Source organism: Terrapene carolina, unplaced genomic scaffold, assembly GCF_002925995.2.
Source record: "Terrapene carolina triunguis isolate 2854851 unplaced genomic scaffold, T_m_triunguis-2.0 Scaffold212, whole genome shotgun sequence".
NCBI classification, from domain to species: Eukaryota; Metazoa; Chordata; order Testudines; family Emydidae; genus Terrapene; species Terrapene triunguis.
Genome location: NW_020664563.1, coordinates 11975073 through 11988669, shown reverse-complemented (window position 1 = coordinate 11988669; position 13597 = coordinate 11975073). Strand labels below are relative to the sequence as shown.

Sequence of the window (13597 nt, the reverse complement as noted above, 5' to 3'; positions counted from 1 at the left end):
TTAGAAGTTTTTATGCAGGCCCCTACATTTGAACCCTAAAGTTCAAAGTGGGGATCCAGCCTTGACAGCCCCATACCTCAGTGTCCCCAGCTGTAAAATGGGGACGATGACTCTGACCTCCTACGTAAAGCATTTGGAGATCTACTGATGAAAATCTCTAGAAAAGGGTATTATTATTGTTAATCCTGCAACGAGCCCCATGCCCTGAGCCCTAATGGAGCCGCACTAAATTCAACCGAGCTCGGCTCAAGGGAGCACGTTGCTGGATTGGCGTCGAACTGCCTCACTTGAATTTGAAAAGCAACATAGTTGTTACATTCAGATGAGAACAACTGTATGTCAATGTGCCCCTGCTGCATTGGGAACCCAACCACCAGTTTCTAGGGAGCAGAGCCAGTGGGGAGCAATCCCCCATCCCAAGCCCTAATGGAGATAGTTTCTAAACATGGGCAATATTCAGGATTTGACTTGGGCAGTTGCTTTCAACAGCAAAGGTTTGGGATTCTCCACCCAAGTCATGGTGCTAGTGAGGTCAGGAGAGTCAGAAGCCTCATGAGCCAGATGGCTGCACTGGGGGGGGGGGGGGGGTAGAGAAAAGGAGTTACTTTAGAGATGCACAAAAAAGGCCCCTTTGTGTGAGTGTCAACGCATTTTATGCCAAAGTCATGCAAGAGCACACAGACCCTCATCATGGATTCCACCATCTTGGCATCTGAGCGGTGAGGGCTGAGCCTTCCTGAAACTCCTCTGCCAGTGCCGCATAGGTGGGGGATAGGACAGTGTCTGGGAAACAGCTTGCTTGGCTCACTGTCCAACAAGTCTAACAAGCCCAGAGCGTGCTCAAAACCTCCTGCGCCTCCCCCGCCTGCCACCTCCTCCACTCCCCAATAAATTCCCAAGACCGGTCATCCTGCCGCCGCAGCAAGCTGCTTCCCAAGAGCTGCATGCTCCTCCGCTCACAGCCCTGATGAGGATGGAAAAGCGGTCTCACAGCTCCTCCAGGGAGTCCCACAGGAGGAACAGAGAGCCCGCAGACTCACAGGGCAGGAGAGAGAAGGTGGAGAGCAGAAGAGGAGCCAGCAAGGACAGAGAGGGGCTCAAGAGGGGGAAAGCGAAAGAGGGGAAGAGCCCCTCAGAGACAGACAGCAGAGTGCCGAGCTCCACGGTGGTGGACGTGGATGATGTAGTGTCTTTCGACGAGGAAACAGAGGTGATGGCACTGCTGGAAAGCGAGCAGCAAGAGGAAGGTAGGATTTGGAAAGGGCAGGAGAGCACTAGGCACAGAGGCTACTGGCTCGTGGGGCACTGGGGTCAGATTCTGGTCTGATCCCTGTATCGTCGTTTAAACCAGTGCAAAGGGAGAGCAAAGCAGGTGCAATAAGTGCATGACACAGGAGCAAGTGATCACACAAAGGCTAGATTTTCAGAAGGGCTCAGCACCAGGCCTGGGGCTAGCCAGGCTGCTCAGAGACATCAGGACCTGTTCCGTTTCTAATAAAGCAACGAATTTAGCAGCAAGCAGCATCCACTCTGCATCCCTCTAGGCCTCAGAGCGCTGCTCATGAGTTTCATTAGGCCATGGCCTCGCTGGCTCTATTACCCCTTAGACCTGAGAAGCACAGGGGATTATTTACCACCCTTAGATGGAAGAAGTTTCTAGCTAGAGTTATCCTAGGTGGCTCTTAAGCCTTGCTCTGCCCAGAACATACCTGAACCAACCTATTGCCACAGAAAACAGATCGAGGTGGCCAGTTCCAGGGGCAGGGATTTGGCACAGGGGAGAAGGAGGGGAAGTGTGAGATGATCAACAGAGCTCTTTGCCTCTCAGCCTTTGTACATTGGCACTGTACTTCTAATAGGCACATGCTTTATCCATAGAATTGATCGGTTCAGTCCTGGCATCACAGGGATGGGAGGGAATTTCAAGAAGCAGCAAAAACCCTCCCCAGTCCAGCTGCTCTGCTGCCCCAGCTTTGTTTCTCTCTCTCTGATGATTAATTCTTTACAGCTGCCTCCTTCCTCCAAAGAGTTCTGTCTGGATTACAGGGAGCTTCTCATTGCTACAACCAAGAAACCAAACCACACAATCAGAGCATTGCTGGAGATTCTGAGGACACACACAGTTTGGGAGTGTTTCCAGCCACAGGTTTAGTTCAGCTTGTTGTAGGGAGAAGATCCAGCTGCAAAACTCAGATACAGATTCTGAACCCTTAAAGCTTGGTGTAATGGCATCTGGGGCTTAGGTTCAAGCTCCTCTCTAGACCTGGCCTTTCTGCAGAGAGCCCCTAAAGGCAGAAGAGACTGTAGTGGTCAATGGAAGCAGGGATGTTAACTCACCTTTGGAAAGAGTAAGCATTCCACTTTCAGGGCCATGCCTGCACCCAGCAGGAAGCCATCTGCCCACTAGAGCCAAGGGTCCTCTAAAGGGGGCAGTAGCTCTGAAAGACCAGCTTTTAAGGGCAGCCAGTGGAAGCTGGAGCATGCCCACTTTGGGGAGAGGGTGGAGTTAGCATCATCTCAGTAGGAGAAGGGGACTCTTGATCTCCTTCATACCTGCCTACTGACAGCAGGTCAGAGAGGAAGGTTCAAAGGGGGAATATTTTAAAGACAAAACCAGGGGAGCCAATGTAGCCTAGTGGACAGAGCACCTGCCTGATAGCAGAAGAGGTTCTGGTCCCAGCTGGGCCACAGAGTGGGTGTGTATGAGCAAGCCTGGGAGAGTGAGCTTTCCTGTCTGTTAAGTAGGGGAAATAATCTATGTCACAGGGAGTGTGTGAGGCTTACCTCATTCCTGAATGGAAGGGGCTATAAATGCACAAGCATTGCAGGAGCTGGTAGGTTACAGAGAAAGCAGAGTTATCCTCACACAGGACACATAAGATGTCTGTTTAAAATGATCTCTGCTTTCTGATCTTTCTCCTTCCTGTACTGTCCATTAGTAAATAAACAGCTGAGCTCAGACAACCATTCTTTTATTGTAAGCCTTTACGCTGTCTGTCTCTCACACACACACCAGCCAATATAGGCAAAAGCCAGGTCTCACTTTTGTATCTTCCTCCATAAATAGAAATTAATCCAGTCCTACAGCTCAGACAAAGTTAAGAGCCAGAATTTCTGGGAAAGGCTCACTTGTTGCTCTAAGTCGCAGCATTAACACTGAAGGATGGCAAGGATCAGAGAATTAGTACGAGCCCAGGTAGCCTTTCATCTGGAAGTCACTGCCCATCCACCTGGGGTTGCTGGGGAATAAGAGTTGTTTCCCTCTAATATCTGTTTGATGATCCTTGGGCAACATTATGTCCCACAGGAGAGATGCCCACATCACAGAATTCACCAGGGGCTTTAGCTCTAGTGGCACAATCCACATAAAGGCCAAAGACTTAATAACTTCCAAGCAGCAGGATTGTCTCTGAGCTAAGGGATTGGCCTGGGCATTGGGAGAGCTGGGTTCAGTTCCCAGTTCTGCCACAAATGCCCCATGGGGAAAGTCACTTTAGTCTCTCTGTGCCTCAGTTCCCCCTCTGTAAAATGGGGATAACAGCACTTCCTTTGTCTATTGTTTGGGGCAGGGACTGTCTCTTACTGTGCGTATCCCTAGCACCGTGGGGCCAGGCCTCAAGCAATACTGCTAATGAATGGGGATAGGTGATAGCCTCTGAGTGGTTCCAGTGGGTCAGGGTTGAAGCACAGTGCAGTGGGGCAGCACCCATTGCTCCTGCTTGTGCTGTGGATCCCCAGGCCCATAAAGCTGGCACAAAAGAAAGAGCTGTTGCAACTTCCCCTTGCACTGGGTGGCCTCTAGTAATTCACTGCCCAGGGAACAGCCTTGTCAGGAGTGAATCAGACACTACCATCAGGTCAGTAAACGTGCAGACCCAGAGCCAGCTGCCAGCCCTGCCAAAGGTCTTCAATGGGCTCCTTGAGCTCAGGACTCTTAGACCAACCATGGGGAAGCCGCTGGTCTCACCCTTCTTCCCATGTTCCAGCAACACTCCCCCCCCCCCCCCCCCCCCCCCCCCCACAGAGCATGTGTTCTTTGCAGCTTGCATTTCACACTGTGGCCTCATGCCATGGCACAAAGACTTTGGCCCAGATCCTCAGAGGTATTTTGGCACCTAACTCCCATTAAAACCTTGGAGGATCTGGGCCTTTGTTCCTAAGGGCACCAATGGAAAAGTGGCATGCCCTGGCTTGCCAAAAACCACAAGCCTGGGGTTTGGGCTGCAGCCTCTAGTCCCTCCTATTGGTGTGGATTTCCAAGCGTAGCAGACACACCCATGCACAGTGCTACATTCAATAGGGTTGAGATTGCAGCTGGAATCCATTTCAAAGGGACACACAGGCGCAGCCTGAGATCCCCCTGTACCAGTCCCAGATGAATAATGTGGGCTCTGCTTAAAACAGCTGAGAGGAGTATAGTTTTCACCTGATTCTGGTGCCCTCCTGGAATGAGCTTTGGCTTTGTCTGTTTCATGTGTCCAGCTGGGAGTCTGCCCTGGGGCTCTGATGCTCATGGGCAATGGAATCGTCCCAAACACACAGCGATAAAATCTTTATACCCAGCCCACCAGAGGAGCTACAGTACCCAGACAAGAGAGATGCTGGCACAGGCTGCACCTGGGAAATGGGACACACTGAATGCCCCTTCCTTGCTGGGACTTTCAGAGTATTTCTAATGAATATTTAAGGTACAGTACCAGCAGTAGTGCCTGGTCAGCACTTGTTTTCCATGGTGCTGTTAGAATATATATGGTGATGCAGCCCTCTGCCCCAAAATGCTCACACACAACCATGTTTTTACCCTTTTAAGCCAGGCCCTGAATGCTGAGACCGGTGTCTTGGTCAAATTCCAGCCCAGGTGATTACACCTGCCTATCTCTGAGCAGGTTTTGATCACCTGGTGGAAGCTGGATTTCTGACCATGCAAGAAGGTGTCAATTGGTCAGTAATATGGAAATAGGCACCTGCTAATGCGTTCTTTCTTTATTTTTCTTTAGGGATGACATCTCCTGGTCGTGGTATCTGTGAATGGCTTCTTACCATCTTGTCCCTTCTCTTCATCATATTGACCTTCCCCATTTCTGTCTGGTTCTGCATGAAGGTGAGGCTATGCATGGTGCGCTTGACTTTGCAACCTTATTGTGGTATTTTAACATAGCTTTGTAATTTCCTAGAGTTTTAAAAAAGCAAACTGAAAACACAGAAATTCCATCATGTGGCATCATACTGACACCCATGTAAGTCCTCAGCGGGGTCAGAACCTTTACATACACCACTCAGCCCTCTGCCACTTGAGCTAAGGGAGTAACTGATGGCAGTAGTAGGTTGTTATCCTCTATATGGCCCAGCACTAGAGGGGGATGAGACACAGCCAGGTGGTTTCCCAGATATTTGCTGACAGCAAAGGAATGGTATTACCCTGTATTTGGTTGTTAGTACTACTTCAAGCCAGGGGTTCAAGCCAGCGGGTGCTGCCACACCATCAGCACCTATGGTCTCAAGGACCTGGGGTTCCATTCCAGACTGTGGAGGGGAGTGTGGTCTAGTGTGCAGACTCTTCTGCCCATTCCCCTCCAACCTGGTCCTGTCCCGTCCTTACCCTGGGCTCCTTGTCCCAGTCCTATCCACCTCACCTAGCCAGTCCCCATCTCCACTCCTCAGACTTTTCATCCCAGTCCCCATCTCCTTTGCCCAGCCATCCCAGTTCCCTGCTCCCAGCTCCTCAACCCATCTGTCTCTGTCTCCCGCTCAGCCTCCTATGTCCACAGTCCCCATCCCCACTGGCTCCCAGTCCCAGTTTCCCACCCCAGCCTAATCTCAGTGTCCCTCCCCAAATCTGACTCCTTGCCCCAGGCTCTCTGCTCAGCCAGTCCCAGTTGTCTCCTTGCACACTGGCTCCTCTGAGATCTGTCTCCCCTCCCCCACTACACTGCTTCCCACTCCCAGTCTCCCCCAGCTCCCCATCTGATCTCAGTCTCCCCCTCAGTGGCTCTCAGTCCCATCCCCAGCTCCCTGTCATGGTTTCCTTGCACAGCCAATCACAATCTCCCCCAACCCCAATGCACAGTCCCAGTCATTCCCCACCCCTGCATCCCTCCCAGAATTCTTCATCCCAATGTACTCGCCCCACCCCAGATCTGGCTCTTGCCCCCCTCTGCATTTGATTCAAGTGGCTTCCTCCTCTAAGCTGCCTAGGCCCCGAGGGGGATCATTTTCCCTGCTCTCAGTTCCAGGGGCCGGGAGCAGGCCACAGTTGCAATTGCCATATAGTCTCTGAGCCAGATTCTCAGCTAGTGTAAATGGAGATAGCAGCTCTAGCGTGAATGGAGCTACACCAGCCGACAGCTCTGGCTGGCTGGCTCTGCGCAGTTTCCCAAAACAATGATTTCGCCAGCTTCTCTTCCAATGCTGCAGCCCTTCCCCCAGAGCCTCACGCCCTCCAATTCCAGCCTTTCTGTCTCCCACTGCAGATCGTGCGGGAGTACGAGAGAGCCATCGTGTTCCGACTTGGGCGCCTCCTTCCTGGAAGGCCCCGAGGGCCCGGTAAGCAATTTGTTCACTCCTTCACCCCTTTCTCTCGCCACACTCGCGCAAGGCTCCCAGGGGGCTCCCAGAAGTGCCGGGCCGGCCACCCCATCCCCACTGTTCCCAGGGGATCCCACACCCAGTGTCCCCCTCCCTGTGCCCCTCTCACCCCACCCACCACAAATGTACATCCTGACCCAGGCCAGCCTCTGCTTATCCTGAGTCTGCGATGGGGTGGATCCACCCTTCTCCTCTGCCCCCGTCCAATGGCCTTGTCCTCCTAACACCCCACCCCTGCAGGCTCTGGCACTCTCCCTCTCTGACCAGGTCTGCTAATGGCTGGCAATGCGGGCACTGCCCTCTGCTGGGCAGGCGACTGGCTCCTCACAGGGCTGGCTGCTCCTTGGGCTGCTGCAGCCACAGGAGATGAGTTGGGTGAGGAGCATCTGGAAATCCTGTGCCCAGTGCCTGCGGCTCCCTCAGCCCTCTCCCGCTCCGTGTAGCCGCGCCAAGAAAGGAGAAGGCATTTCTCGGGAGCCTTGTTTTGGCTCCTCTCCTGGCAATGGCAGCTCCTGCGGGGCTCCCGACACTTGTAGGCCTCCAACCACTGCTGAAGTGGTGGGGTCAGGCTTCATACCCCCTGGTTCCCTTCCCCCTCCCAACCATGAGGAAGCAGAAGTGCAGCCCTTTCCCATCCCCAACTGCAGGTTGTGGTCGTCTCCCTACCAGTCTCCTCTCACGGGGCCCTTCGCATGTATGTGCCATGCTCAGCTTGCTCCATCCACACATGTTAGCTGCCTGGGGGGCCCTTGCATTAAGACCCCAAAGGCCTGGCATGCCCCTCCTCAAAGCCCCTGCTGTGAGGACTCTAAGCAGCCATGGGCCTGAGCCAGAACCCCCATCCAAACAGCCCACAGCTTGTTCTGATCTGGATCCTGCTCAGACACATCTTGGTGCTAAGACATGGGCTCACCTGTGAAGTGAGAACCCAGCATGTTGAGTGGGGACGTGTGAAGGGGGACAGCGAGTGACTAAAACCTTAGCACTGGGTGGCCAGGGGAACCCCTCAGCATCTGATGTCTCTGCCACATCTTTTGGGAAGAGTTTATTTTCCTTCCCCCCCCTTCCCCGCCCATTTCTGCAGCAGGACATCTGGGCAGGTGTTTAGTGCTGGAGATGCTGCAGCTCTGGGCCCTTCTCTTGGTCTTTGTCTTGTACTACGTAGTTTGCTCCTATTGGGTCAGGGAGTGGGACTTTCTTCCATGGCATCCAGTCACATGCCACTGCTCTGTCTCTTCCTCCCCTAGGCCTTTTCTTCTTCCTTCCCTGTCTGGATACATGCCACAAGGTAGACCGTCGCCTCAAAACCCTAGAGATCCCCTTCCATGAGGTAAGCCAACTCCCTCCCATTTATTCCTTTGCATCTCTAGCGTTAGATCTAACCAGCCATAGGAAAGGCTATTTGCTCCCTAGTGGGAAGGTGGCATAAAATATTACACCCACCCAAGAGGCAGGCTTAAGCCTGAAGTTGATCATTCTGCCCTGAAGCAATAAAAGTATCTCACGCTTGTAAAGCACTTTGGGATCCCTCCTAATCCAGAGTGCTATCTAAGCTGTACACAGCCAGCACAGCTGTGATGCAGCCAACTCTGGGCAAAGGACACTAGCCGACTGGCACATAGCACACTGCTCAGTGCTCATGATCTTATTGCCAATCTTATGATATTTGGTGTTTTTTATAAGCCCCAGGTCCTGGAGTCAGGTGAATGGGGAAGAATCTCACTTTCCCCCCCCTTAATCAATGCTAAGTATCTAGGCTTCAATAGCTGTGCAAAAGGCTCACAAATGTGACCAAAATGCACCCTAAAGGGGCAGAAACTAGAAGGCACAAATCATACAGGTGGGGTGCTTGTACTTTAAAATCTCACCATTTTTAATCCAAGTTCACGATTTTTGAACGCATAAAGTGGGCAACACCACACTAATGCCCAGCACAACACAGCACACTGCTGCACAACACAGCACACTAAACACAACCCAATGCACCGCTGACCAGTACAGCACGATACTACATGACAAGGAGGAGGAGGAAGAGTTTTTGGCCAAAGACACTGGGCCAGATTCTTACAAAAAGTGCCAGGGGGTCCCGCGCAGAGGAGGCTGGAGCATGGTTCTGAAGCGCTCATCTGAAGGACCCCCACATCTGTACCAGCCTTGGAAGGACAGCCTGCTGGGATCAGAGTCTGTCATTTCCAGGGTCTAGGCAGGCACAGGCCAGTGCGGAGCGGCCCTCCCTATGCCCAAATCCTTTCTTTTCATTTCTTTTCTTGGCTCCCTCTCCCTGCATGCCTTATACCCAGCTGCATTACTAGTTAATAGCAGCATCTAGAGCCCCCACCCAAGATTCTTAGTGTGGGAGCAGCTTGGAGCAGGGACCGTCCTGCATGACTTCTAGCATGCAGTGGATGCTGCCATAACAGTCAGTGATAATCACATTGTGCTCGGTGCTGCACACACATAGTAAGAGACAGTCCCTGCCCAAACCACTTACATGTGAAATAGACAAGACAGGCCAACAGTGGGAGAGAAAAGAGAGGCAAAAGGACTTGCCCAGGGTCACACAGTTGGTCTGGGGCAGAGCTAGGACCTGAATCCCTGAGATCTCCTGAGTCCCAGCCCAATGCCTTACCCACAAGGCCATTCTTCCTCTCCTGCAGTGTTCCCAGCTCCTCCATCCCACCCTAGAGTTATCAGAACCAGCTCCATCACCCCCAAATTCTCTGTCTAGGTGGTGACCAAAGACATGGTTACTATGGAAATAGATGCTGTCTGCTACTACCGGATGGAAAATGCCTCTCTCCTGCTAACCAGCGTGGCCAACCTCTCCAGCGCTGTCCAGCTGCTGGTGCAGACAACCATGAAGCGCTTGCTGGCCCATCGATCCTTCAGTGAAATCCTCCTGGAGAGGAAGAGCATTGGCCAGGAAATGAAGGTATCTCCACGTGGAGGTGGGCAGCTGTGGGGCCAGAGCTCTGGGGCAGTGCTGTAGATCGATCTTTCAACCCACATTGAAAGTGTATAAAGGGCCTCAGGGAAAGGCCTATAAGAAGCCCACAGTGATCAGTTGCAGGGATCAGTCATAGCGTCAGGTGACTTGCTTCACCCAATGGAAGGCAACAGTGTGATGATTATACTTTGAGTCCCTTGGATTCAAGAGGCTGTCCGAGGGCAAAGTGCTTTGGCAAAACGCAGTCCTGATGGGCCGCAGCCACGGACAAAGCAGGGAATCGGTGGGTTTCTCCACCAGCTGCAGCAAAGCTGACAGAAATCCAGCTGCTGAGAGGGGTTTGGGGGAAGCAATCCAAGCTGGGAAATGATCAGCCATCTAGATTCAAATGACACATCCAGGGCCAAATTCAGGCCTGGTGTAAGTGGGCCCCACCCTGCTGATTTCAGTGGAGTTAATCAGAACTGGATTTTTTGAGGCAGCAATGGTGCTTCTGAGTCAGCTGACTTCTCTGGGAGCAAATCTTCCTGAGCACAGTGTGAGACCCAGAAGCCAAGAGCAATGAAGACGCATATGGCAGCCTACCTCCTTGCCCTGCTCTCTACAGGGATTTCTCTTGGTGTCCAACCTTTAGGGACGCTTGAGCCTTTTAACCAGAAGTGTTTTTCTGTAGCATGCACAAGTATCCATAGCAGACACATCTCTCCAACATGAGCTCTCATGCAGTGAACCATATGTTTGACTTGTTTGTAAGTGCCTTGGCACAATGCCACACACACTGCCTACGGTCAGTATATTCCCATCTCTACAGGTCACCTTGGATGCAGTCACATGTCGCTGGGGAATCAAGGTGGAGAGAACAGAAATGTAGGTAGGAAACGTATGAAGTGGAGACCCAGCAGGGTAAAGAAACCTCCTCGTGCCCCTTTGCAAACACTGCTTGCTAATATCTGCTCCTTTTCCACCTTTGCCCCTGAAGCTCTATCCAGGTGTCACCTTTTCAGCGCCCTGAGCCCCCACCCAGCCCTTCTCCTTTGCCCACATACTCAGCACCTCCACTCACTGGGCTGCAGATGTTTAAATGGCACGAAAAGCTCTTGTGTTTTCCAGCTGGGGCAGCTCGGGGTAACTCAGCCTAGTGCCATGGATGTCATCAAAGCTACACCCATTTACACCAGCTGGGGATCTGGCCCTGTTATTGCAATTCAGATTTCCCGGCCCGGTTCCAAAGGAGAAAAGCACAGCTTGGCCAATAACAGACCCTAGTCCAAGAATCAGAGTGTCCCTGAGAAGGCCCCCATTGATTCCAGTGCTAGGTGGGTTGGGACCAGCTGGATGGGAGATGGGATTGGAAGGCTGAAAATCCAAACTCCAGGGGCTTTTGTAACCTGCCTCAGCCCAGGAAGGAGACCCTGGGGCACAGTGTCAGACAGGCTAGCAGCCTGGCACTACCCGTGGGTGTGGAATTCCAGGGTCCGTGTAACTCCGGTCTCTTCCTCCTGCAGCAACCACGTGCGGCTGCCCACTGAACTGCAGCAGTCCCTGGCAGTGGAAGCAGAGGCCCAGAGACAGGCCAAAGTGCGGGTAGGACACCAGCAAATGCCCCATATTCCCATGTGGATCAATTCCCAGCCTTTTCCAGCCATTTGGACAGAGACCCTATACACCACCAGGAGAGGAGATTCCCCTGAGGGCCCAGCTGTCCCTACCTCTACTGGCTCCTCATCCTATATGCCTTCCTGCTCACAGCACTGCCCTGCTGCACCCTGCAATGGGAGGGGCGCCCCTCCCTACCCTAAGGGGCTCTCTCCCCCAGCAGCACTGCCCCTCCACACTCTGTGTTGCAATGCCTATCATAGAATATCAGGGTTAGAAGGGACCTCAGGAGATCATCTAGTCCAACCCCTGCTCAAAGCAGGACCAACTAAATCCCCAAATGGCCCCCTCAAGGACTGAGCTCACAACCTTGGGTTTAGTAGGCCAATGCTCAAACCACTGAGCTATCCCTCCCCGCAATGTCCCTCTCTGAAGCCCAGCCATTTCTGTGGCATGGAGCAGTCCTTTTATCAAACTCTTCCCACTGGTGCTCTCTGCTGGCTGAGTCGAGGGCTGCCTCTGTCCCTGCACTGAGCTGAAGGGGCATCCTAACAGGAGAGGGCAGGTTAAATGCTGGTGCACAGTGCCTGTCTCCCAAACCCTGGACTGGCTGCTCCCTCCTTTGCTTCTTCTATAGCCCTCCTCCACAGGAGGGCTCTGCCCAGTCGAGATCCTCAGGAAGGCCCCTCTGACCAGCCCTCGGGGTACTTGACCCACAGGCTGGGGAACCCTGCTTTAACACAAGAGGAGATAGGTGCTGCAGTGCCCTGCTGCAGTCCCAACCTCTCCCAGCAGAGGGCACAGCAGAGACGTGATAGAGGAACTCTGGCTGCATGGGCTATTCCGCTCCCTCCTTTGCTCAGCAGGAGGCACTGCAGAGACTAAGGCAGGAACACTGGCCATGGGGGGAGCTTGCAGCGACTCCAGCCTAGCATCTTCACTCAGACTCACTATAAGAAACAATGTCAGCTCCCATCAGCCAGGCCCTCACAGCTCCTGCCAGCCCCGGTGGGGCCAACCCAGTGGAATGGTGCAGAAACAGCTGTTCATTCCCTTGTGCTGCAGGTGATCGCTGCCGAGGGGGAGAAGGCTGCCTCCGAATCCCTGAAGATGGCAGCCGAGATCTTAGCCAGCTCCCCAGCTGCTGTCCAGCTCCGTTACCTGCACATGCTGCAATGCTTGTCTGCCGAGAAACCTTCCACCATCATCCTCCCTTTGCCCTTTGACCTAATGAATCTTGTATCTGCGGCTAGCCACAACTCCACGGGCAGCAGCCTTCCCACCAGCGCTCCCAATCACCCTGAGGCTCCAAAGGACAAGAAGGACTCCCCCATGCTATAGAGCCATGCCAGGGGAAGCTGGTGCTCAGACGGGACTGCCACGCTGATGAACACCTTCTACCAGGTCACTTATCTTCAAACAAGCTCCATGGACTGGCCTGCACCATGCCAGCCCCCCAGCATGAACTGTGGAGGGGTTGGGATGGGAAACGAGCAGGGGTCTGTGATATAAAGTGGGCTGGACACAGACATTTGAGTTTGCTTTGAAGAACAATTCCGGCTCATCCCGTGTGTGGGGTGCAGGAATGGAGCTGGGGCGGGGGTGGGAGCTCCCTCTGTGTCTCACCATTTCATTGCTCCTTTTACCCTGCTGTGCTGAGGAGCAGAGGGATGGTATAACTGCTTCCCCCAGGCCCAGAGCTGGAGCCCTAGAGATGGCCTCTATCGTTCCAATTAGGCTGGCTGGATAGACTAGGGGTGTTTTTATTAAAGGCCCAAAATATCAACCTCTCCCTTCCTAACATGACCTGTCTGGAATCATTTGCATTGCAAAAGCCCGGTGCCCAGGAGAAGCAAGGAGGCCCAAAAGGGCGCCCCGCTGTAACATACCAGTCAGAGGCTGTGGATTATCCAGAGCTCCATACGCTTGGGCAGAGCTTGAGATCTTCCTGCTGTGTCACTCATTGCAAAGTGGGCATCTCCTCAAAGAAGGGAAGCTGGTAAGAAGCGCTGGCCCAGGTACATGAGACCTCTTTCAGTCCCTCAAGAGTGAACCCCTCTGGAGACAGGTTTTGCTACCTTCACCCCTCCCTGGGTGGAACCCCCATGGTCTTGGTTTGATCCCTCAACTGGGTTTCTGGGCTGCAGCCCCCTGCCTCCCAATCGTATTAATGTAGCTGGCCCAGCTGGGCTGGGGCCCTGTAAACCCTTTGCCTCCAGAAGCCTGGGGCATCAGCTGAATAAAGTGACTGAAAACAAGGGCTTCAGACTTACATGTTAATAATTCACCCAAAGGTCAGTCCAAGCCACACTTTCCCTCTCACTTACACCTTCATCTTCCCTTGCAGCCTTTCGCAAGGTCCTCTCACCCACTTACTTACCTTCATCTCCAGCTGGAATAGCCTGCCTGCTGCAGGTGCTCCCTCAATCAGTGTGTCTCTGGTAGTGTCCTCCACACAGGCAGCTGATG

The 13597-nt window shown here is 53.1% G+C and overlaps 1 protein-coding gene across 1 annotated transcript; it reads left to right on the top strand.

The window, feature by feature from the left end:
* Positions 1–944: 944 nt before the first annotated feature.
* LOC112105870 (podocin) lies at positions 945–12469 on the top strand. The gene is given in 9 exon segments (XM_026656202.1): positions 945–963; positions 966–1247; positions 4998–5101; positions 6471–6543; positions 7833–7915; positions 9314–9517; positions 10344–10399; positions 11038–11116; positions 12194–12469. Coding segments are annotated over 9 exon segments (1176 nt in total).
* The last annotated feature ends 1128 nt before the right edge of the window (positions 12470–13597 follow it).